The sequence below is a fragment of the Papilio machaon genome, chromosome Z (genome assembly GCF_912999745.1).
Source record: "Papilio machaon chromosome Z, ilPapMach1.1, whole genome shotgun sequence".
Taxonomy (NCBI): domain Eukaryota; kingdom Metazoa; phylum Arthropoda; class Insecta; order Lepidoptera; family Papilionidae; genus Papilio; species Papilio machaon.
In genome coordinates this window covers 5,262,334-5,283,579 of record NC_060016.1, presented here as the reverse complement: position 1 = coordinate 5,283,579, position 21,246 = coordinate 5,262,334, and the positions used below count along the sequence as shown (strand labels likewise).

The 21,246-nt window shown below is 32.6% G+C and overlaps 4 protein-coding genes across 5 annotated transcripts; 1 reads left to right on the top strand and 3 right to left on the bottom strand.

Moving 5' to 3' along the window:
• Positions 1-1,369: 1,369 nt before the first annotated feature.
• Positions 1,370-5,469, bottom strand: LOC106717056 (cdc42 homolog). 2 transcript variants are annotated; one of them, XM_014510743.2, is made up of 5 exons: positions 5,279-5,469; positions 2,631-2,911; positions 2,399-2,508; positions 2,110-2,307; positions 1,370-1,533 (listed from the first exon to the last, which is right to left on the bottom strand). In XM_014510743.2, the coding sequence occupies exons 2-5, from the start codon at positions 2,806-2,808 to the stop codon at positions 1,444-1,446; spliced, it is 576 nt and encodes a 191-aa protein (XP_014366229.1). In that variant the 5' UTR covers positions 2,809-2,911; positions 5,279-5,469; the 3' UTR covers positions 1,370-1,443. The 2 variants fall into 2 exon arrangements, with proteins under 2 accessions (XP_014366229.1, XP_014366230.1); XM_014510744.2 differs by lacking the exon at positions 5,279-5,469 and adding an exon at positions 4,963-5,192.
• Positions 5,470-7,677: 2,208 nt separating this feature from the next.
• On the bottom strand, positions 7,678-10,794 carry LOC106717060 (ubiquitin-conjugating enzyme E2 G2). The gene is made up of 5 exons (XM_014510748.2): positions 10,684-10,794; positions 10,208-10,289; positions 9,127-9,245; positions 8,252-8,392; positions 7,678-8,000 (listed from the first exon to the last, which is right to left on the bottom strand). The coding sequence occupies exons 1-5, from the start codon at positions 10,724-10,726 to the stop codon at positions 7,879-7,881; spliced, it is 507 nt and encodes a 168-aa protein (XP_014366234.2). The 5' UTR covers positions 10,727-10,794; the 3' UTR covers positions 7,678-7,878.
• A 2,181-nt stretch (positions 10,795-12,975) lies between these two features.
• On the bottom strand, positions 12,976-14,853 carry LOC123723461 (MFS-type transporter clz9-like). Its single transcript, XM_045686116.1, has 2 exons — positions 13,738-14,853; positions 12,976-13,089 (listed from the first exon to the last, which is right to left on the bottom strand). Exons 1-2 carry the CDS (start codon positions 14,851-14,853, stop codon positions 12,976-12,978), a joined length of 1,230 nt encoding a protein of 409 aa, XP_045542072.1.
• Positions 14,854-15,593: 740 nt separating this feature from the next.
• LOC106716979 (zinc finger protein 90 homolog) lies at positions 15,594-16,944 on the top strand. The gene is made up of 2 exons (XM_014510663.2): positions 15,594-15,862; positions 16,104-16,944. The coding sequence occupies exons 1-2, from the start codon at positions 15,594-15,596 to the stop codon at positions 16,942-16,944; spliced, it is 1,110 nt and encodes a 369-aa protein (XP_014366149.2).
• The last annotated feature ends 4,302 nt before the right edge of the window (positions 16,945-21,246 follow it).

Here is a 21,246-nt window from a genome sequence, read left to right as displayed (position 1 = left end):
GTAATGGACACATACAAGGTATTAATTCTAGACAGCTAAATATGCACTGAATTCCTTGTTTTTTTTTGCGTTTTTCCAAAATATGTTCATTTTTTTATATCTAAGACACGACAATTTTTTAATACAATTGTGCCAAAAGTGGAATTTCAATTATAAATAAATAACTATTTAATTTCGACAATTTTTTTTAAAACTAAACATCGGTTTTCAATGAAGTTTGAATTTATCAATTCTTTAGCATACACTGTACAAATTTATACCTTGTAGGTATTCTAATTACAAGTCAAATAATAATTCATATTAATTGTAATAAACATAGTCTAGGGAACGAGTATGAAATTAATTTAAACAAGCACTTAAAAATAACCCGGAATAATCTAAAATGCGGAATAATGAATAATGCGAGTTTTCCGGAAAACACTGTATGAGAGAATTCCCATAGTACAAAACTGGTTGTCAATAAGATGATTTCATAATGATAAATATTATCATTTTTAACATTTACTGAGATCAGCTCTTCTTCTAACATTTCCAAGATTGTTACTATCATAGTATATTTCTAAAAAATGTTTACAATTTGAGGAAATTGATCTTTGTGTACATATAAAAATGTAACATTGAATACCACTATTGTTCCCTAGACATTGCTTTGTATTCTTAAATATCAAATATTGAAATGCTTTATTGAATCCATATAAAAAATACCCAAGTAAAATTTAATATTAATAATATATATTTAATACAATTAAAAGAATAGCTACAGCTATAGTTCCGACCAGGAAACTTATGTCCGAAATTAATAAGAAACAGGATTTAGCCAGTAACTAAACACCGGCCACAATTTTCTTATTGTATGATGAATTATATACATTCATCTCAATACTCATTGTAACATTTTAAGCTTCGTCAATGTGCTTAGCAAAATTGTGCATTATTTCACTGTTTCAAGCATCTACAGTTAATTGAACATTTTATTGGTCATGACTAATGCCATTTTCACACAAGGACTGAACGATGCAGTACGCTTATTGTTTAATCACATACTTACTGTCAATACAGTAGCCATATGTGTTAAAACAATAGCAGTACTGCACTACCTTCCTGTTCTACTCTACATTAGTTATGGTACTGTCATTGTCTATAACAAAAATTTAAAGCACTCACACTATTGGCCTGCGGGCTTTGCCGATGGATTCCTGGCACAGATTTTTCATATTTATTTAATGCAAACTTGCTCATAATATATAAGGTCAAATACAATTTTATAATGTTATTGTATGAGCAGTTAAATTGCAGCTGTAATATTCAATATTTTTAGATATGGCATAATATTTAATAATTGTTATTAGATTATAAAAAATATGCTGAATATTACAGTGATAGCTTATAAATATTTGATAGCTTTGAAGGTTTTAACATGTATATGTTATTTTACCACACAAATTACAGAATCCTGCATCCCTTTTTCTTTGGTGGTTCCGGAGGCTCCAGGGCAGCAAGAATAGCTTCGTCAAATACATTTTTCAATCCTTTCTGAAAATCAAAAATTAACAACACATAAAGTCATCAATATCCAGCAAGATGAACCCATAATCAAGTAAGTGCCCCTACAAAATACTGTAGTGTTCTTTAGAAAAGTGAACACAGACACATTATTCACTATTATTATAAATATTACTATGACAAATAAAATGGCATTAAAATACAAACTCAGAAGATTTAAAATAAAAAGTTAAGATAAGTTCCTACTTCTCATGTTTATATTTCGTTTCTATAAGTTTTTTCTTACTTTTTTTAATGAAATCATAAAATAGTTGGGCACAAGATAAAAATCACAAGTTTAAATATAAGGACTTGATTGATAATCACTAAAGAACTTAAAAAAACAACATTATTTTATAGCCTACTAGCTTTTACCCGCGACTCCGTCCGCGCGGAATAAAAAATAGAAAATGGGGTAAAAAATTATCATATGTCCGTTTCCTGGTTCTAAGCTACCTGCCCACCAATTTTCAGTCAAATCGATTTAGCCGTCCTTGAGTTATAAATAGTGTAACTAACACGACTTTCTTTTATATATATAGATTAAATAGTATTTCAAATACAAACCTGAGTCAGAGCTGAACATTCCACATATTTTACAGCTTTAAGTTCCTTAGCAAGTTTCTCTCCTTGTTCAAGGGACACTGGCTTCTGTTTTATCTTAGCAAGCTTCTCCATAGTCGCTGGATCATCACGTAAATCTATCTGCGTCCCAACCAGTAAGAATGGTGTCTTTTGCTGATGATGAGTTATTTCTGGCACCCACTAAAACATTTTTTAATAAAGTAGTTTTTAAGAGTACCAAAAAATTAAATGTAAATTATAAAGTATTTATTCAAAGTAAATTCAACATTACCTTTTCCTTGACATTTTCAAAGGAGCTTGGGCTCACTACACTGAAGCACACAAGGAAAACATCTGTTTGAGGATAACTCAAGGGTCGTAGTCTATCATAATCTTCCTGACCTATAAAATATTTACTACATTAAATAACACAACATTTTATAACATTCTAAACGTAAAACTATAGACAAACATTAAATAATTATTAGTTAAATTTTTAAATATAAAAACGAGATGTGCTTTACCTGCAGTATCAAAGAGTCCCAAAGTGTATGGTTCTCCACCAATCATAACAGTTACGGCATAATTATCAAAGACTGTTGGCACATATTCCGATGGAAACTTGTTGGTTGTGTAACTGATCAGAAGACATGTTTTACCAACAGCCCCATCACCAACTACTACACATTTGATAGTCTGCATTTTGGAGACTTAAGCAATTAGTGTTTTTTACTTCAATAAAGCCCTTGGTATTTTTTTAATTTTAGTTATTCTCCTGTCATAGCCTCACAAGAGAGACAAGTACCTGAAACAATGAATAAAAGTGCTTTAGGCTTCAATTTTATTTATTAAAGGCAAGAATTTTAACAACATAAAACGAAAACATTGAAAAATGAAGAACAGCAACATGCAGATATAGTGCAAACAGGGTACAGAAATCATTAATTTTAATTAGCACAGCGCATTTGCATCAAAATAATATTATTAACAGATAAACAAGAAACCTCTATAAGCAAGAGATATCATCCGGTCTCGAATTACAACCTCCATAAGCCCAAAACTCAGGATAAAGAGAAAAATATGGCAGTCTCTCGGGCTCTCAGAAGTCCAGGTTCAATTTTATAAATTAAAAAAATTGATCAATGGTGAAATTCTTTCTCTTACTTTACCTATCCTAAATAGTGTATAGAGATAGTTAGAGTGTAAGAAGTCTAGCTTGACTCTATATTTTATTGCATAAAATGTTTAAATTATATTATATTCAAGTAGCATAATTGTGTCATTTTATAAGACAAATGAAATGTATAACTTGTTACAAATGAAGACCTTTATCATCTAATCAAACAAATATCAATGTATACTAATGCAGCTACTAAAGACTAACAAAAATGACCGGTGGGCAAACTACTAAGTCAAACTAAATTATTACAGCTCACTAGTGCCCCCTCTGTCAATGACAGAGTCACAAGATATTTTGCCTACTGTAGCTTCCATATAATGTTTTTCTTTTATGCCATTTTCTATATCCATGTAAGTTTTTAATTCCTAATAGAACCAAATGCAACAGCAGGGCCTCTCTCATTGGCTGAGATACCTTAGTTTGCCTATACACAATTAAATATTTTGAATTTTAGCTTTGTTTATAAAATTTAGATATTCATTTGCAAAATGGTATGCATATATTACAGAGTATTGCTAGAAAAAGTCTGACTATATTAACCGAATTGTTAACAGTGAAGACGAGAGTATCTGTAATTGATATGTATTTTAAAAGGCTAAAAATTATGATTGTATATTTATTTTGTGCCAGTGCATATTTATTTAATTTCAATAATGTTAGAAATATAAAATAATATAAAATGTAACAATAAAAATTTAAATAAACAAAGTTATAATTAATTAATACAAAACATTAGAAGAATAGAGATATCCGTTGTTAACATCAACAAAACTTATAAAGAAAAGAATAAAATTTCATAACATGTGTTTAATATGTAATCCACTTTAGAACATTATGATACTCTACTACTACTAACATCTTCTCAGAAACTATGAATTCTCAAAATTAACAAAATAAAACTTTATATTGACAAACAATTATGACTAGCATACACTTTCGCCTAGCTGAGAAAATTATGAATTAACAAGTTCCTTGACTGTTAATTACTGAGATCTCTTTTATGATACTAAAATAGAATATCCAACCAACCCCTAACAAAAATGCTTAGTTTTGCTTGTAACCCACAAGACTATTTTAATCTTTCAAGCACATAATCAAAGCAACTTAGAAAACAAGGCTTTGAGTTATATCTTTGAGTTAACCTTTTTTTGTACTCATTTTATCCGAACATCCTATCTAACAAAGAACAAAACCCTTTTTTTCTGAAACATTAATAATCAAAATTGAGAATTATTAAATAATAAGAACTGTGTGGTAGGTAATACAAAATAACTCATACCTCTTCTGTGCCTAAATAAGTGTTGTTGAAGATGAAGAAATTCTCTAATAAATTACCACACATTAAATTTTTTATGTCAATGACTGCTGGTAGTAGGTATATCTAATGTACATTGTGTTTTATAGTATAATTTTAGTTTTTTTACGATATATATGATTTAGACAAAGATCAATAGATATACCTTTGACTGCAATTAAGCAAGCAAACACCACTATTGTACTTTATAAACCAGCCGATGCTTACTAATATTCGCAAAGCCAAATTAACACGATACGACAATGTAATACAAATGTAAACAAAAAAGCACAATGAATTTGTTAAAATAGAAATAAAGTAACACGGTAATTTTAGTACAACTAAGCTTGATAGTTATATCGCTACAGAATAATTAATTTACATGGAGTCATTAACGAGACTAGCTAGTCATCGCCATGCCTTCTTGTCGGATGCCATCATAACTGTTCTGCACCGCATTCCGTTGTACAAATGCACATCCACCTCATAAATAAACGAGTTACAAAACATAGATATGTCTAAAACTTCACAAACACCTATATTGTAATCGAATTCTTGTAAATAGCTAAGGAGAGAAGTATTTCTTTACATAATCACGTCACAATACGATTTGACGTCCATTTTGTAAAGATAGAATACCATCTATGTCGTACTGTTTAAATGTCATAAGTTCCCATTTTATTCAATACTTTTCTTACCTTTGTTTTAAATCTTCAATGCAATCAACAATTACTGCCTGGCTTTGGAAATACTAGAGATATTTTAACTTATAAACTGCGCCAAGCTAAAACTGCCTGGAAACTTAGCGACTAGCAACAACTCAATACTACGTTTTTCGAAGTTGCGCTCCTAGCGCCAACACACTTTAACCACACCTTTTAATAAATGAGAGTGTTCAAAGAGTAGCAAATGGCAAATACCAACTGAACCAAAGAGCATGCAATCAATCAGTGCAAAGCTCAGTCCAGTGTTACCAACTTACTATATTTTTAAAAGAATTGGAGTAAAATAACAAATGTGTTTTGATCGAAAAAAAACTTTTTAACAAGTTTAATTATGAAGAATCGTGATTTTTTACTGCCGCAAAACTTGCATTAATTATAGTGTGTCTATTTAAGGATGATTAGTTTGACAATTCACTAAAGATGGGTTAAGTGAAATCGGTTATAAATCTTTTCAATTTTCGAAGGCTGTGTTCATAGAACTTGCACTGAATTGAAAATTTCATGATTATTGTTTTTGATTTACAATATAAATTAAATTGTTTTTTTTCTATTCCTACTCTATTAAAACTAGCAAAACTAAATAAAGAAATAAAACATAAAACCAAAAATCGAAGTGTTGATAAACAAAAAAGAAATGTATTTAATGTTTTAATTTTAAGGTAATTATGCGATACATAGTCTAATAATTGTAATAAATTCAAAAAGTAATGAACTACCTAAATTTATTGTTCGATTAATTTTATTACTATAACCCCGCTCTATAGTTCGTTACGCACGAACGGTCCGAAACTATAACAACCGTCCATTAAGTACAACATTGAGGTTCGTCTTCGTCCAAATTAATTCGATGCTTCATGGATGTCGGTTATCAAATTAATCATCCTTAAATAGGCACACTATGAAACATTTTGTTATCTCTGTTTTCTCATAGAAGGGTAGAGATGACAATCAGAAATTCGTAAACTTGAAATTTATTGACGTTGATATATTTTTATAGTAGTTTTAGATATTGAATTTCAACACCTCTCAAATGGAACGCTGGGGAATAGTAGTTATAGGCCATACTGGCAATGAACTTTTTTGTAACTTGTAAACTTGAATAAAACAATATATATTTAAAGACATTTTAATAAAAAAATATTTCCACCGTTGTAGAATATATAAAATACGTGCTTTTTATTCTCCTAACTTTAAGGTAGTACCTACACCATGCATTAACATCAAAGGTTATCTTTTAAAACAATTACAGTGCTTCCATAATATAATAAGCATAAATGTTATCTGATTGGAGCGAAATAGGCAAAAATTCGTCCAATCAATTATTAAAAATTATATACCAATACACTACTCTTAAAGTCATAGGAATACAAAAAGAACACATGTATGGAACTATAAGTTAACTTCAAGTAAATATTGCTTTAAGTGGTGTTTCGGTTAGTTACAATTTATTCAGCCTACCTTACTGACTGAATTTAATTATTGCTAGAAAATCTAAATTAGTTACATAAAATCGCGACCAATGCCTTGTGAAAATTATATTGTAATAATTTAATTTATTTTCAATTGTTGGATAAACTTTTATAAACATAAGACTTTTTATATTAATTAACATTAATATCAATAACAACAGCATGTATTTTGCGACAAAGAAGTATTTGTAACCACGGCTTTTTATTGTCGAAACACTTGATATTACTCGAAACCATATTTTTAACACTGTTTTTCAAAGTGAATGACATCTCTTTATATTTATACATACTTTTGCATGTTTGTTTCTTAAGTGAATACTCCACGGTAAGAATTTTGCTAAAAATAAATATACTTTAATGATTTTATTGACAAAGCTATGTAATATATGATTGTAAAATATCAATTATATTATCATTAACATTACAATTAATAACCATAAAAATTTACTAGTAACGGTCTCCATTTGACTAATATAATAAAGTATATAATATGTTTTGAATACACATCACAACAGGAAAAATTCCGTTTGTAGAAAACAGAATATTTTCTATAATCCTAATCTTCATATACATATATATATATATTGCTTATGGCTCTTACATTTAAAAAAAAATAATGCACACACACAGTTAAAAAGATATACACAGAAGCTTAAAAGCATCTATGTCATAAATGTAAAAAACATTAAGAATACTGCAATATTAGAATTAATCAATTAAATAAAAAACATTGTTATTGTGATGTTTCAAAACGACTCCCATGTAAAAAATAATTATTTATAACATTTAAAATCAATTTAATTCACATAACAAATTATTATTTCATCCCATATAGGAAACAGTATATAAAACAATAAAATTGTATAAAAATACCCTATATCTTCTAAACAGAAAAGTCTTATTGATATGAATGGTTAAATCCATTTTAATATAATGTTGACAATTTAATACATTTATTTGGTCATATAAAAATTGCTTTATCATAACACTTTTAATGTAGCTTAAAAAATCATGTTAACAGTTATCACAAAATCCTAATTATAATACTTTAAAATTTGTTTGATTACTGTGTGGCAATGTGATTATACTTTATGTGTAACAATGCTAAGGTGAGGGGAGGTCTAATGTCTTTCTTACGAGTCTCTCCGCTATTTTATTGAATTGTTTGCGATCTTCTCTCCACATTTTCGCAGCATCAACATTTGCACCACTCTCATCGTTGGGTTCTGTTAACCATTTAATGTTTATTGTTCATTTATTACGCAATTTATTAACATCTGTTTTTGTTTTGAAATAGTGAAATATATATGTTTCACATATATACATGTTTCAGTGGAAATCTATGGATTGAATGATCTAGATGAACACATGTAACTTAGAGTCTGGATTATTGCATAGATTACTTTATTTCTTTTATTGATTAGGACAAAGTCGAGGACGAGAACTAGTTATGTAAACTTCTTGGAAAGAATCTCACCAGCTAACATGCTAACTACTGACAGAAGAATTTTTTCTACACTCTGCACAGGCGACCATCTCTCTGCACTGCTTTCATAGCCCATTGGGTCATCACCCGGAGCATGTAGAATGGAAATGCAAACTCTGCCATCAGCATAAACTAAAAATAAAAAAATATTAAATTTTTCCTAAATATGTGGTAATGGGCTAAGGAAAATAATATAATGATTTAACTGGAAACCATTATATCTAAAATTAATTAAGTTTTCTAAGAATTAGTATTTAAGTCATTATAAAATTAGTGAAAACCATAAAGACCATAAAAAGAGTAATAACAAATATCCTTTTCCCAATAAAGTTATAATTGGTTTCATAAAAACAATTTTTAGTTTTTTGGTGTCTATTAGATTTTTGTTTATAATATTAAATGGTCATGGAAGGTACATATGGTTTTGACATACATGGCCTAAGAAATACTAATGGATAAACTATATGGATACATGCATACTGTAGGCATCACCAGATTACCCTAAATAATCATAGATTGTAACTTAACATCAAGTTTGATTATTCAGTTATGTGTAATTTTATGTTCGTATCAGTTTATTGTTTTTGTTTAATCTTTTTTGTGTTAATAACTTTTCTTTCTTCTTCCTTGTAGAAAATGTAAGTCCGGCAACGCATCTGCGATTCCTCTGGTATTACTGATGTCCATGTGGGTCGATGAACACCTTTGTGTTTCAGCTGCCCATTTGCTCCTTCTCTTATAAAAAAAAACCTTCTTCCTAGATAATATTGCTTTTAACATACCATAATTATTGTTACCATGAGTTCCAACTATTGTAAAATTTGTATAATTGCATATTGTTATATTTATAAATAGTAGGCACTTACTATTAGGATGGAACATTTCGCATATAAACTGCATTTTTGGGGGGCTTAAAGGATAATCAGGAGGAAATATTAATTTTGCAGGGAAAATTCCCCCTTCAAAACAAGTCCCTTCTGGTCCTCTATAAAAGAAAAAATAAACAAGTTTATATGATAACATTTATTTGAATTCTATTCATAAGGTATTGGCAATAAACAGTAACTTTGACACCTCATGGGACATCAAACTGGTGGTTAACTCATTACTTGCAAACCGCACATTAGGACTCAAATTTTCAAGGTAATTTACTCTTTACTTTGTAATATTTTTTATTTTGATGTAGAACTTCAAACTTTTGTGGTTATTACTAATATACTGTTCGTAAGAAACAGTATTCTTACCATGATTAGTCGGTTTGAGCTCCCAATATTTCGGCACAGTTGGATGCACCATGTTCACAGGTTGACTGGTGTTGCATGGTAGTGAAAATGTTAAAGATAGCCATATTGGTCTACCTTCTTTTCAGAAAAGTACCTAAGCCTAATCATGGTAAAAATCCCCTTTCTTACAAACTGTATATTTTTTATTTCATTTCAAAATTTCCAATTTAATTATCAAAAAAAAAAAAAAGACAACCATCGCTAATTGTAAACAAAATATTTTTTCAATCACAATAGCAACAGAATAACTGTTTGTGTTGTATTCATGATTTAATGAACAAGGTATCACCATAACTCTATCTGCGAAGTCATTGAAATGGTGTGATCAATAAATTCCAGGTAACAGATTCTAGAAGCTATAAAAAATATTTTCTCATAGTATTTCACAAGATGTAGGTAACTCTCTGTGCGAGTGCATGAGGAAAATTATTTACAGTGAAAAATAAACCTTATAACTTTGGCTTAGAGATTAAATTATTAAATTTTAGTAAAAACAAATTTATTAAAATTTATTGAACATTCTGTATTCATATTGAAATTTATTGAAAGTTGGTAGAACAAGGTATGCGCACATTTAAGGGTGACCGGCCATTGGTTGTTAATGAAAAAAAGTTACCTTTGTGGTTACTAATGATTTTAGTATTTCAATATAAATTAAACTTACGTTATCAAGGCCTCCCACTCAAAAAAGTTTTCCTCATTTATTGGACCAGCGATAATACCTTCTGGAGGATTCAGGGTCAATTCTGAAAAATTTATATATAATCCATAATTAAGCTAGTTCAATGACAAATACACTTTAGTGTGGTTTCACACACTTGCTGGCTATTGCTACAACTTGTATGAGGTCTTGGTTTGGACCTTACACATCTCTATTGCCAGAGTGGCATAGAGTTGCGTAAGTTTCCGTACTTATATAATAGACATGCACAATTTTTACATAATTCTAATACATATAAAGATAAGGAAATAAATTGTCTGTGTGATTATAAATACCGTTAATTTCACGTTTAGAAAGAGCGCAGGACAACCTTGCTTTGTATTTTGTTGTGCTTGTATTGTGTTAAGGTAGATGTGATATTTTAGCGCCACTTTTTTGTATAGTTTCAGCTATAAAAAATATTTAGTTTCCGTACTTACGTTTATATTCAGCCATGAGACGTCGCAAAGCTGACCCTGCCATGGTTTAAAGTTAAAAATGCACATAAAAAACTAAATTATTATGAATGGTCACCAATGCATATTATGTAAATTTATACGTGAAATATTTTTTTATAAATTGCTATTTTTATCAATTTCCTAACAAATTATGAAATTACTGTCAACTAATAAAAAAAATATGTGCTCTTTTTCCGTTCGCTGGTTCAATTTCGATGACTAGACGTGTGTAAATCCGCTCTGAACCGGTTCAAAAGTTAGCTCACATAGTCTTGAACCGTTGAGTTGTCGCTCAACAACTAAATTGACAGCTGACAGCTTATCACTATAACCATAACGACGGGACGATTCGCGAGCTGCAAATACAGGCGTGAAGTGGAAATATTTTCGTGTTTCATCTAGTGAGTGCGGTGCCGAAGGCCTAATTGTAGTAGCTCGTTTGTCATCTTATGATATAAAAAAAGGTACAAAGTGCTGATCTGTGAGTCATTTCGTTGTTCTTATTAAAATTTTTTTTCAAGCAGTGGCTGGTAGGCATGCCAGTGTCGCGTTGTAAACATTTGTTAACCGTGACCTGATCTGCAGATCTTCAATGTCAGTGGAATGGCATAACTATCGATGACACGACTATCAACCAGTGTTGCCAACCGAAGGCCAATGACGTTATTCAACGTGTCACGTCATCTCATGACGTAACAAAAATATTTTTTAAAAAGTAAAACATTATATTTTTATTTTGTAGTGTACAATTCCAGTATAAATGACTAAATATACGTAGACTACACACGTATCTAAATTTAAAATATAACCAAAGAAATAATTACCACAGAAATTTATTATGGTAATATTTGGCCAGAAAATAAACAATGTGTCTTTTCTTTTGTTTAGTTTCGTAGAACATAAAAGAAAATAAATTATATCTATGGATAAAAATTAAAATGTTGTCTTTCATTATGACTCGTTGTCTGATTATCAATTTAATTTAAATTTACGAATAAAGTATTAACTAAAATAAAGTATAACATTGAATAGCAAATAAAACTTTAACATATAACGCAGTTAAACTAGTGGTTAGTGTTGTTTATTTTCTTTCGTATATTCATTGATTAAAATTCTTTACATTTGATATTTTCAGTAGTTAGAAATGTTACGAGGTTTATTATTCCACGTAGAATTTAACACCAATTTTTTTTGGTTCGTTATTATAACACATTGTACAAACATTCATTCAAGTTACAATAAAACGGTCGTTCCCGTTGATTTCGTATTAAATTTCTCATTAAAACGATTTACGTACCGTTCTATTTTAAAATCATAAAGTTAACCTATTAAATTTATATTAATAACCTTTAACAAAAAAGAAAGATAGAAAGAAGCTAATTTTGCTGTAAGCGAAGAAAAATTGCGGATTTATAACGTGCGAAAAGTAGAAGCGAAATTTAAAAACTGTAACTATAATAGCCTACCATTACATACATGTAAAGACGCAAGCAAGTACAAATTAAAGTAAGTAAGTAAGTAAAATTTTACAAACAGGACAATGATAGAACCAGGGTCAGCAAAAGATGTTACAAGATAGGTCAGCGTAATAAAGTAATTATTATATAGGATTATTAATATAGAAAAATTAATCAATTTCATTGTTAGTTTAATAGTATATTATGTATATTATTAAATATTTGAAAATAATAAAAATTGTGTTTTAAACTTCAATAGAAAAAATTACGAAAATTCTAATTCACGAGCCGAGAAGCTTGAGGAAACAAATACTTTTACAATAATGTGGAAAAGCGATATGATCAATAGTTCGGATCTGGCCGAGGAAAACTGTACTAAGATAATTCCCAGCCTTCCTAATTTGATTTCAGTGGTGAGAGAAACTTGTAAATTTCAATATAAAAAATAATGTATCTTTGACTAATAAAAGGGAAGAACCCTTTTATAGAAGATTAGAAAATTTGATGCTTAGTAGTTTTACGTATCAATAAATATTGTATTCAAATTGGTTATCAGTTATAACCATACTTTTTTTTTAAATTTATTAAGGCATAGGATATCGATGTCCTTTAGCCTGGTCCTACCACATTAACATTCTAAAGTTAATCTCAATTAGTTAGTCCTCAATTTCTTATCTAGTTCTTTCACTATTGTTTAAAAAATAGTATTTGATAATAGGAAGTTCTTAAGTGGTAAATCGTACAGAATAAATCGCTGTTATATTGCGATTTAAACTTTATTTAATTTATTTTATATAGCAGGAGGAAAATCTACGTTTCAATTGTAGTTTTTGTACCAAAGCATTCTGCAACGAGACGGCAATGCGAAATCATGAGAATTTTGATCATCTTCCAAGAGCATTGAATGATGATTCTGAACAAACAATTGCTTCTGCACAAACAAATGATCAGGTATTCATTTTTGTAATCCATCAAAATATAAATCGATAAATTACCGACATTACTGGCTGTTAAACGAGACTGAATGTAAGCCTATCGCCTATTGCCGCTAAAAGAAATTTAGTTTTTTTTTTAACTAAAATAACTGTGTATTAATTATCTTAGCTAATTATCTTGTAGGCATTTTAAAATCAACACTGCACCAATCTATAGGGGAGGTCAGCTCAAAGCGGTCACCTTAACTTTGGGTAAAAAAAAAACCTATCAAACGATTGATTTTCCACAAGAATTTTATACTGACGGCAAAGGAGTTTATCAAATTTATGATTAGTGGAATTTAAAGTCTCCAAAATTGAATTAATAAGCATATAATGACTAAATTACGTCAACTTGTAAAAAAAACCGCTTTGCCCGAGGAGCCGCCTAAAGCGGCCAGGGGGGCAAGGGCAAATTGGCCAGCTCCAAAGATACTGCGTTTAATTGTTTTTTTTTTCATTTAACATACTTGACGAAATAAAAATGTCCAAAAATATAAAGAACATTGGTATCGGGTCTCCATGGTTCTTGCGGGCAAAAATTCAGAATCATCAAAGATATGTCTATTTGGAGGCCACAAGCCCGTTTTCTCGAAACCACTGACAGCATTCTGGGTTGTTGCAGCTCGCAAATAGGCAGTACCGAACAATCTGGCGACATATTTTTGATTGATTATACGACCCACATATGTTTTCTGGAAAATCGCTACACTACGCTCAAAATATGTCTTTAATGGCCCATAAACACATAGATCTAGTGGTTGCATCCTGTGTGTAGTGTGTGGTGCCAGTGATACAAATATGACATGACACTTGGAGGCGAATTCTAAGGCTGGTAAGTATTTATGCGACTCATGATTATCCATGATAAGCAGTACTTTTTTTTCTGCCGTCGGACGGACTGTATCTATGAAGAAACGAAGCCAGTCCAAGAAAACAGTGCCATTGGTCCACCCATTATCACTTACAATTGCCTGTGTGCCAGGCGGCGCTCCATCTAGAAGGTTCGGTGCCATTCTTTTCCGTGCAAAAATCATTAAGGGTGGTAGGAATGATCCCGCGGCGTTACAGCAACAAATAACTGTGGTCGTTCTTCCTCGCTCAGTACTGGCAATGAAACCCACTTGCTTTTTACCCAGTGTTGTTAAAACTCTAGGTGGTTTGTTGGAAGACGTTTGAATACCCGTCTCATCCATATTATAGAGGCGCATAGCATCAATTTGGTGCTTCTCAATTTCAGTTTCAAGGAGGTCAAAAAATCTATATACTTGGGATCTGTTAAATCCACGGGCTCTGGCTATAGACGTAGGTTCAGGTCGTCGTAAGGTCAAATTAGGATGACGCTTAATAAATCCTTTGTAAAAATCGTGGCCGGCAGTTCCATTCTTAAAAGGATTAGGAATATTGTTTGCTTCAGCATACTGGAAAATGAGATGCAAAAAGTCCTCCTTTGTTAGTCCAAAGAAAATATTATCCATATGAAATACGTACTCTAAGAGTTCTTCTTCCTGCTGTGGAGTAAACACGGCTTTATATCTGCCAAGTTTCTTTTTCGCAGATCCTGTCGCAATGTGTCTTCTTAGAGTAGTGCGAGGGATATTATATTTAAGTTCGATAGACTTAACAGATCCCCGCTTATCATTTATCTCTTTGATCGCCCGTGCCATAAGATTTTCATCCCATGATGCCTGGCTGGTTTTTCTCTTATAATTGTTCACCATCTAAATAAAATAATTTACCATTATCTATCTAACCATAATACTTTTAATATGGGCAAAGCGGTCAGTTGGCCGCTTTGCCCACCTTATTTATACCTTTACCTTATTCGGCCATTTTGTTTTAAAATTCGGCTACTCATACTTTTATACATTTACGTTTGAGTAAATTTTGCACAACTCAAGCCAAATAGATAAGAAACAATATACGTATCATAAAAGGATTTAAATAAAAAGAGGTATGATCAAAACAGGATGAACTTACCTTGCATTTTTTTAACAAAACATGTAAAAATATTATTTTCGACGCCGTGGTCAAGGGATCGCTCCCAACGGTCCCGAAGGACTGCCTGGCACGGGGTGAGAGGTTCCTTATGTGACAAAATGGCAACGTTCGCGCTCTCATTTCAAATAACCGAAATATTAATAATGACCGCTTTGCCTCCTGTGGCCGCTTTGAGCTGACCTCCTATATAAAAGAAAGTCGTGTTAGTTACACTATTTATAACTCAAGATCGGTCGAACTGATTTACCTGAAAATTGATGGGGAGGTAGCTTAGAACCAGGAAACGGACATAGGATAATTTTTACCCCGTTTTCTATTTTTTATTCCGCGCGGACGGAGTCGCGGGTAAAAGCTAGTTTTATATAAAGATTTCATTTCATTACCTAAATTGTAATTTTTCTTTCAATATCATACTCACTTTTGTAAAATTATTTTTTTCTTGTTCATTCGCCCTTTAAAAATGTTGTATGGTCCTCGTAGAAGGCAATGTTATTTTCAGGGTTTCGAAGGACTTCGCGGATTTCAATTTATACCAAGTAACTTTGAAGGTAACAAGGAAACAACGATCGTCGATGGAAACAAGAGGTGTTATTTTAATGAAAATACAAGTTACATACTATTAAAAGTTGAAGGGGACGACATAGATCCGAACGCATTGAAAGGATACCGCCGCCCCGGTATACTAAGACGCACACAAATTAAGCAAGGGAGACAGACTGTTGATTTAAGGTTAATATAAAATAACAAATTGTAAAGTAAAATAGTAAACGGTATCGTCTAGTGATGATAACAAATATATTAAATTTACCTCTACCAGATTTTTATAACTAGACTCAGTCCTGTAGGTACTATACAGGGGTTAAATTTTTGTTATATTTCGATGTATTCGTGATGTAAAAATACGCTATATACATACGTATAAAGTTGTCTAAGACAATATTTTCATCTAAGAAGTACAATTATTTTACAGAGGTCCTTTTACTTGCTCTGCGACATTGGCCTTGCGACCAGATCTTCAATGTCAGGAGATGTTTTTCAACTGTTGCGAATACTCTCTTCACTATCGCGAAGAACACACAAAGAGGCGGAAGGCGGCCTTGCGCTGCCAAGTCTGCGAGAAAAGTCTATACAAAGAGTTTGAGGAGTCAAAGCCTGCGGGTTTACAAGAAACAACATCGACTATAGCATTTTCTTGTCGTATTTGTGGGGAGAATTTTATGTCTAGTTCCGATCAAGAGGAACACAATCGTATCTTTCATATGAAAATGAAGCCGCATCAGTGCTCTATTTGCGACAAGCGATTCACGCAGCAGGGCGGGCTGCAGCAGCACATGCGCATGCACACTGGCATACGTCCCTACGAGTGCACCTTCTGTCCGAAAGCATTCACACAGAAAGCGGGCCTCGACCAGCACATCCGCACCCATACGAAAGTAAAACCGTTCAAGTGCGTCATCTGCAGCAAGTGTTTCTCGCAGTCGGTGCACCTTCGGCAGCACATGCGCACGCATACCAACATCCAACCGTTCGAGTGCCGCGTGTGCGGTCGCCGCTTCAAGCAGAGCAGCCACCTCAAGTTCCATATGCGCTCGCACCTCGACGACGGCGACGTTGTCATCGATGTGGACACTTATACGCACACCGTTCTGCCACAGAGCCAGATGGACTTTTTGAATATCGCCAACATACAGGAAGTGCAAGATGGCGACACCAAGTACTACGAGGCTAAGCTCAACGAACCGGCCGCTCCCACCGCTGCAGACATTCGCTCCGCTCTACTGCTACCTAACAACCTTCCATTCTCAGTGTAGTTGGATTGGCTATTTCCTTATTAAGCTTCTCTGTGTGGCAGTTAGTTTTTTTCTATTAAGTAGTTGTAAGCGAAGTTGATGAAAAAACTTATGTACCTATGCAGTGATGCATCCTCGCGACTGATAGTGTATTTGATCTCCATACTTGTGGTATATTTTGTAGCACCAGTTTCATTTCAATTTACATTGCCAATGCACTGACAACAAGCTGTCGTATTATTCTCTTTGAGCAGAGAACAACATTTTACTGCAGTGTATTGCAATATATTTTTGTTACTTATTAGTTTAGTGGCACTCTCCTTGTATTACAACAATACTGTTACCTATTTTGCTACGAACTAGAAACTAAGTAAATAGAGACATATTAAAGGAAACATAATTGAACAAGATAAAATATAATATGTTTTTGTCGGTTTGATATTTCTCTTTATTATTCTTACATAATGTAATGTAGAATTCAGATGTAGCAGTATTTAGACAAAGGAATGACGGAGTCGTCAAAACACGGACGCAATGAACGTGTGGGCGCGGGGCGGTTACATTTTGGTGATTTGTATATTGTGTTAGAGCCGCGTATGGCGTTCAAGTAAAAACAAAGGGAACCCGCTGATGGCTGCATCCTGACGATTTAACGTCCCTTTGTCCCGATTTCATATTTATGCCGCCATCGCCATCATGATAAAATTATCTCGCGTATGCATTTTAAATAAATTCCAGATCATAGGATAGGTCAGTCACAAATAATTAAAGCCGTGATACCTTTTTTGACATTAATTTGTCTACTTGTAACCGTTAGTTTCAACTGCTGTAATAATCATACAAAACTTTACTGTCGTCCCTCTCGTTAAATTTTCTTACTTCTTACTCGGTCAGTGAAATTCAAATCTTTACTTCGTTATTTTAAAATGAAGCGCAATGTTTTATGAACAATCATATCTCAAACAACGTTTATCTGTTGAGCGATTGGGCTGCCCCTGTATTTCGCACCCGGAGTTATCTTTTCCCGCCAGACATGTTGTAAAACTCCTAAGTTTTTTGTTAACGTCCATGCCATGCCAAGACCAACTAGTAAGTTTTTTAACCTCGACCAACGCACATGTGGCCGATGTGCCGAGCATGATTTACATTTTGTTTACATCCGCCGCCCGAGGGTTAAATAGTTACCTATATCATATTGTGTAAGGGTTACGTCCAAAAATGGCCAGCAAGACCCCACAGTTTCTTTAAATACTTTTAAACAAATTAACGAACATCAAGTAATTAGTCCCTTGTTTGAGATTGTCAAGCTGTGTATGCCAACCGATTATGTTTCTGAAAGTTCCATCACATCACTTAGCACGAAATAATCTATTAACTAATATTATAGTGAGAAGAAATATTGGCTCAATACCTCTTATATTTTAGCTTTGTAAAAAGTAATTTTTTTTTGTATTGTTTCTCTTACCAAGTTATAATACAAAGTCAAAACGTAATCTAACAATTTCCATCGAAAGAATAAAGTTTAAGATCAACATCGATCTAAACGTAAACAAAATAAATTAAAATTTCATGGCCGATGCCGTGAAAATATTTCTTTTAATGTAGGCATTATATTAGTTCTTGTTTTTTTAAGTATCAAGCGCTCAACAGAATACTAAAGGCACGATAATCCAATGCATCTTTCAAGTGTAGCAAATATAATTCATTGTATCATAAATTCTAGTCCAATATGATTTATTCTTATAAATCTGTACAATATATACTTGCGATGGAAAAAAATATGTCTACCACTTCGTGCAAATAATAAATGGCAAACATCGATGAATCGACTCATTTGATTGACATAAATACATATAATTGACAGATAGATATATTATATAGTCACAAATAAAAACAACTATTTCAAATTTTCGCATTGTAAATTTTACTACTTACCTCAGATGACAAATTTATGCATAACTAAACTTCCCACAATATACACCCTAGGTCCATTGTGTTAGTTTGATCATAATAGTATATTGAAAAAAATTATAGTAGTACCTATATAAAAGTGATAGTTATGTAGACAAACCCATTAATGCTTTCGTCTGTACTTTCTTCTTTAAATCTTTAAAAAAGTTGTTTTTAGATACTGAGAACTGTATCTCAATTAAACTTGTCTAGCCTTTCGTGCGGCAAAGAACAAAAAGCGTTTGGACCGTTTCGATGGCCGTAAATGCGTTTAAAGTCGCCGTCGGCAGTGCCTATGTTTACGTTGTCCGGTAATGGATCCTGTTCATTGGAATGTAGACGTGGCGATGATATACGTTTATAGCGACGTTTTATATAACACTATATTGCACTTATAGTTGTAGATCGATGCCTGCGAACCATAGAATATTGTAGTAACAACAGTCGAGAAAATAGCGATTGCAGCATGAAGTAATTGTTAAAAATTGTTGAATTGATGTTGAAGTAGGAAATTCCCTTGTTATCAAGTAATTATAAAATAGGATTTAAAAATCTGTACAGGTATATAACATGTTTATGAAATCGAGGTATAATAATATGTGTCTACGTCCATGGCACTATATCTTTTGATATAACGGATAACTGTCAAGCCTTCAACACTCCAACTTTCCCCGATGAAATGTTTACGTAGCGCGCTGCGGGCTGCAAATGAAATCGTTGAAATAAATCTAGTTGCCGCTTCCTGAAGTCTGTTTCTTATTAAAACATACGCCTCGCTCACAAAGCAATGAGGAGTAAATGTAGGCACGCACGAGAAGCTGCTACGAGGCGCAAATTGGTGCCAACAGGGCTGCCACGTTTAGATAAATATGAATATGACAATATACAAGGCTACAATCAAAATAATTACTTGGAATATTTAAAAAAGGGAGGGTTGAGGGACTCTACCGATATGATAAGAAAGATGATTTGTTATTTTTTTACGACATTAACTAATTCGGATAAAAAAAATCACCATGAGAGCGAGTTACTTACACTATCTTTCATGTATATTATTTCAATCGCGTGAAGCTGAGATGTAATTCTAGTTTCTACCTAGTTACTTATAAGGTTAGGATGTCTCTTTTTTAACTCTTCGCAACTTTACTTACTGTTAACTTTTTACGTGTACTTACACGTTTGAGAAGTTAGTAGCCCTAGCTCTGCACGCCTGGTACCCGCTGACGGACACTACGCACATGGCCACTTCGTCATAAAATGTGATTTGCGATCTTTCTTGGTTGCCAGCGCATGCATCTTTGTGATTGTACACACAGTGGAGTAAGGGTTGATCAGATAAGCTTCAGCACGTTTCCTACCGGGGGATATAAAAATTAATCTAAATTTCACATTAAAGCAAACGTTAAAGAAACCAAAATAATTTTTTTGCTTGTAGGCTCGACTATAATGACACTTATATCGGACACGTTCCTCACATTCACTTTTGAAAAACAGAGACAGCAATATGTCCAATGTCGAAACCCACAGATATAAAGTTTTTTGTTACATTTATGTACGAATATACATGTCCGTCCGGTAGGTGATAATTTTTTTTGAAATTTAGTAATTGGCACTGACATAATTGGTAGTTAAAATCCAAATTCGAAATTTAACCAACCAAAACTTGTTTCAATTTTTTTGTAGATGTAAAAATTACAACGAAAGGCAATAAATATTAGTCATTATTATTAGCAATTCAAAGTAAAAAAGAAAATTTAAAGAATGTTTAAGACCGAATCGTTGCTATTTTTCATGGTATGTATATTTTATGGTAGGCAGTAAAGCCAAAACGGCCAATCAACCAGGTCAGATTTTGAACTGGTACTAAGGCATCATGAACAGTTAGGATATGCATTCGTATGTCAGAGGGTGTGTCGTCGCTATGCAACCTGCGAATATCGTTCCACGTAGTGGGGGTGGAGGAGGAGGGAGAAAGGGAAGTGCGGGGGTGGGAGTTATTGCATCCGGTAGTTCGGCTGCAGCTCCGGCATTGCAGTCGACGGAAGCGTGCGGAGCAGTGGCTTCTCACGTTTCTATCCTGCATTATAATAGTATTGAATTACCTTTTTAAGCATAGTTATAAAAACTATATTATAATTGAAAATAACTTTTTGTTCTAATTATCCCCTACAATTAGGGGCAGGGCTTATCGAGCATAGTTAATATTGTTACGAAAACATATTTTTTTTGTAAAATAAAACTGCTCATCGCTGAAAAAGTCAATATTATTTATTATTCATGTAATTCAACAATTAAACCACTTTAATGCCATTGCGCACTGAATCATACACAGCGGCAAAATGCTTACAATTCCTGCGCGTCTCTCGGGAAGCA

Bases quoted from the DNA above. Each gene is read 5' to 3' on its own strand.
- LOC106717056 (XM_014510743.2), bottom strand. From the start codon at position 2,808: ATGCAGACTATCAAATGTGTAGTAGTTGGTGATGGGGCTGTTGGTAAA. The intron at 2,308-2,398 runs GTAATGTTGAAT...AAAATGTTTTAG, and splicing joins TTGAAAATGTCAAGGAAAAG to TGGGTGCCAGAAATAACTCA. The intron at 1,534-2,109 runs GTTTGTATTTGA...TTTGATTTTCAG, and splicing joins AATGTTCAGCTCTGACTCAG to AAAGGATTGAAAAATGTATT.
- LOC106717060 (XM_014510748.2), bottom strand. From the start codon at position 10,726: ATGGCAGGGTCAGCTTTGCGACGTCTCATGGCTGAATATAAAC. The intron at 10,290-10,683 runs GTAAGTACGGAA...TAAATTTTTCAG, and splicing joins TCTCATGGCTGAATATAAAC to AATTGACCCTGAATCCTCCA. The intron at 9,246-10,207 runs GTAAGTTTAATT...TTTCTTTTATAG, and splicing joins GAGTGGGAGGCCTTGATAAC to AGGACCAGAAGGGACTTGTT.
- LOC123723461 (XM_045686116.1), bottom strand. From the start codon at position 14,853: ATGGTGAACAATTATAAGAGAAAAACCAGCCAGGCATCATGGGATGAA. The intron at 13,090-13,737 runs GTCAGTGGTTTC...TTGTTTGTGCAG, and splicing joins CTGCAACAACCCAGAATGCT to AAGCAATTGTTTGTTCAGAA.
- LOC106716979 (XM_014510663.2), top strand. From the start codon at position 15,594: ATGTTGTATGGTCCTCGTAGAAGGCAATGTTATTTTCAGGGTTTCGAA. The intron at 15,863-16,103 runs GTTAATATAAAA...ATTATTTTACAG, and splicing joins AGACAGACTGTTGATTTAAG to AGGTCCTTTTACTTGCTCTG.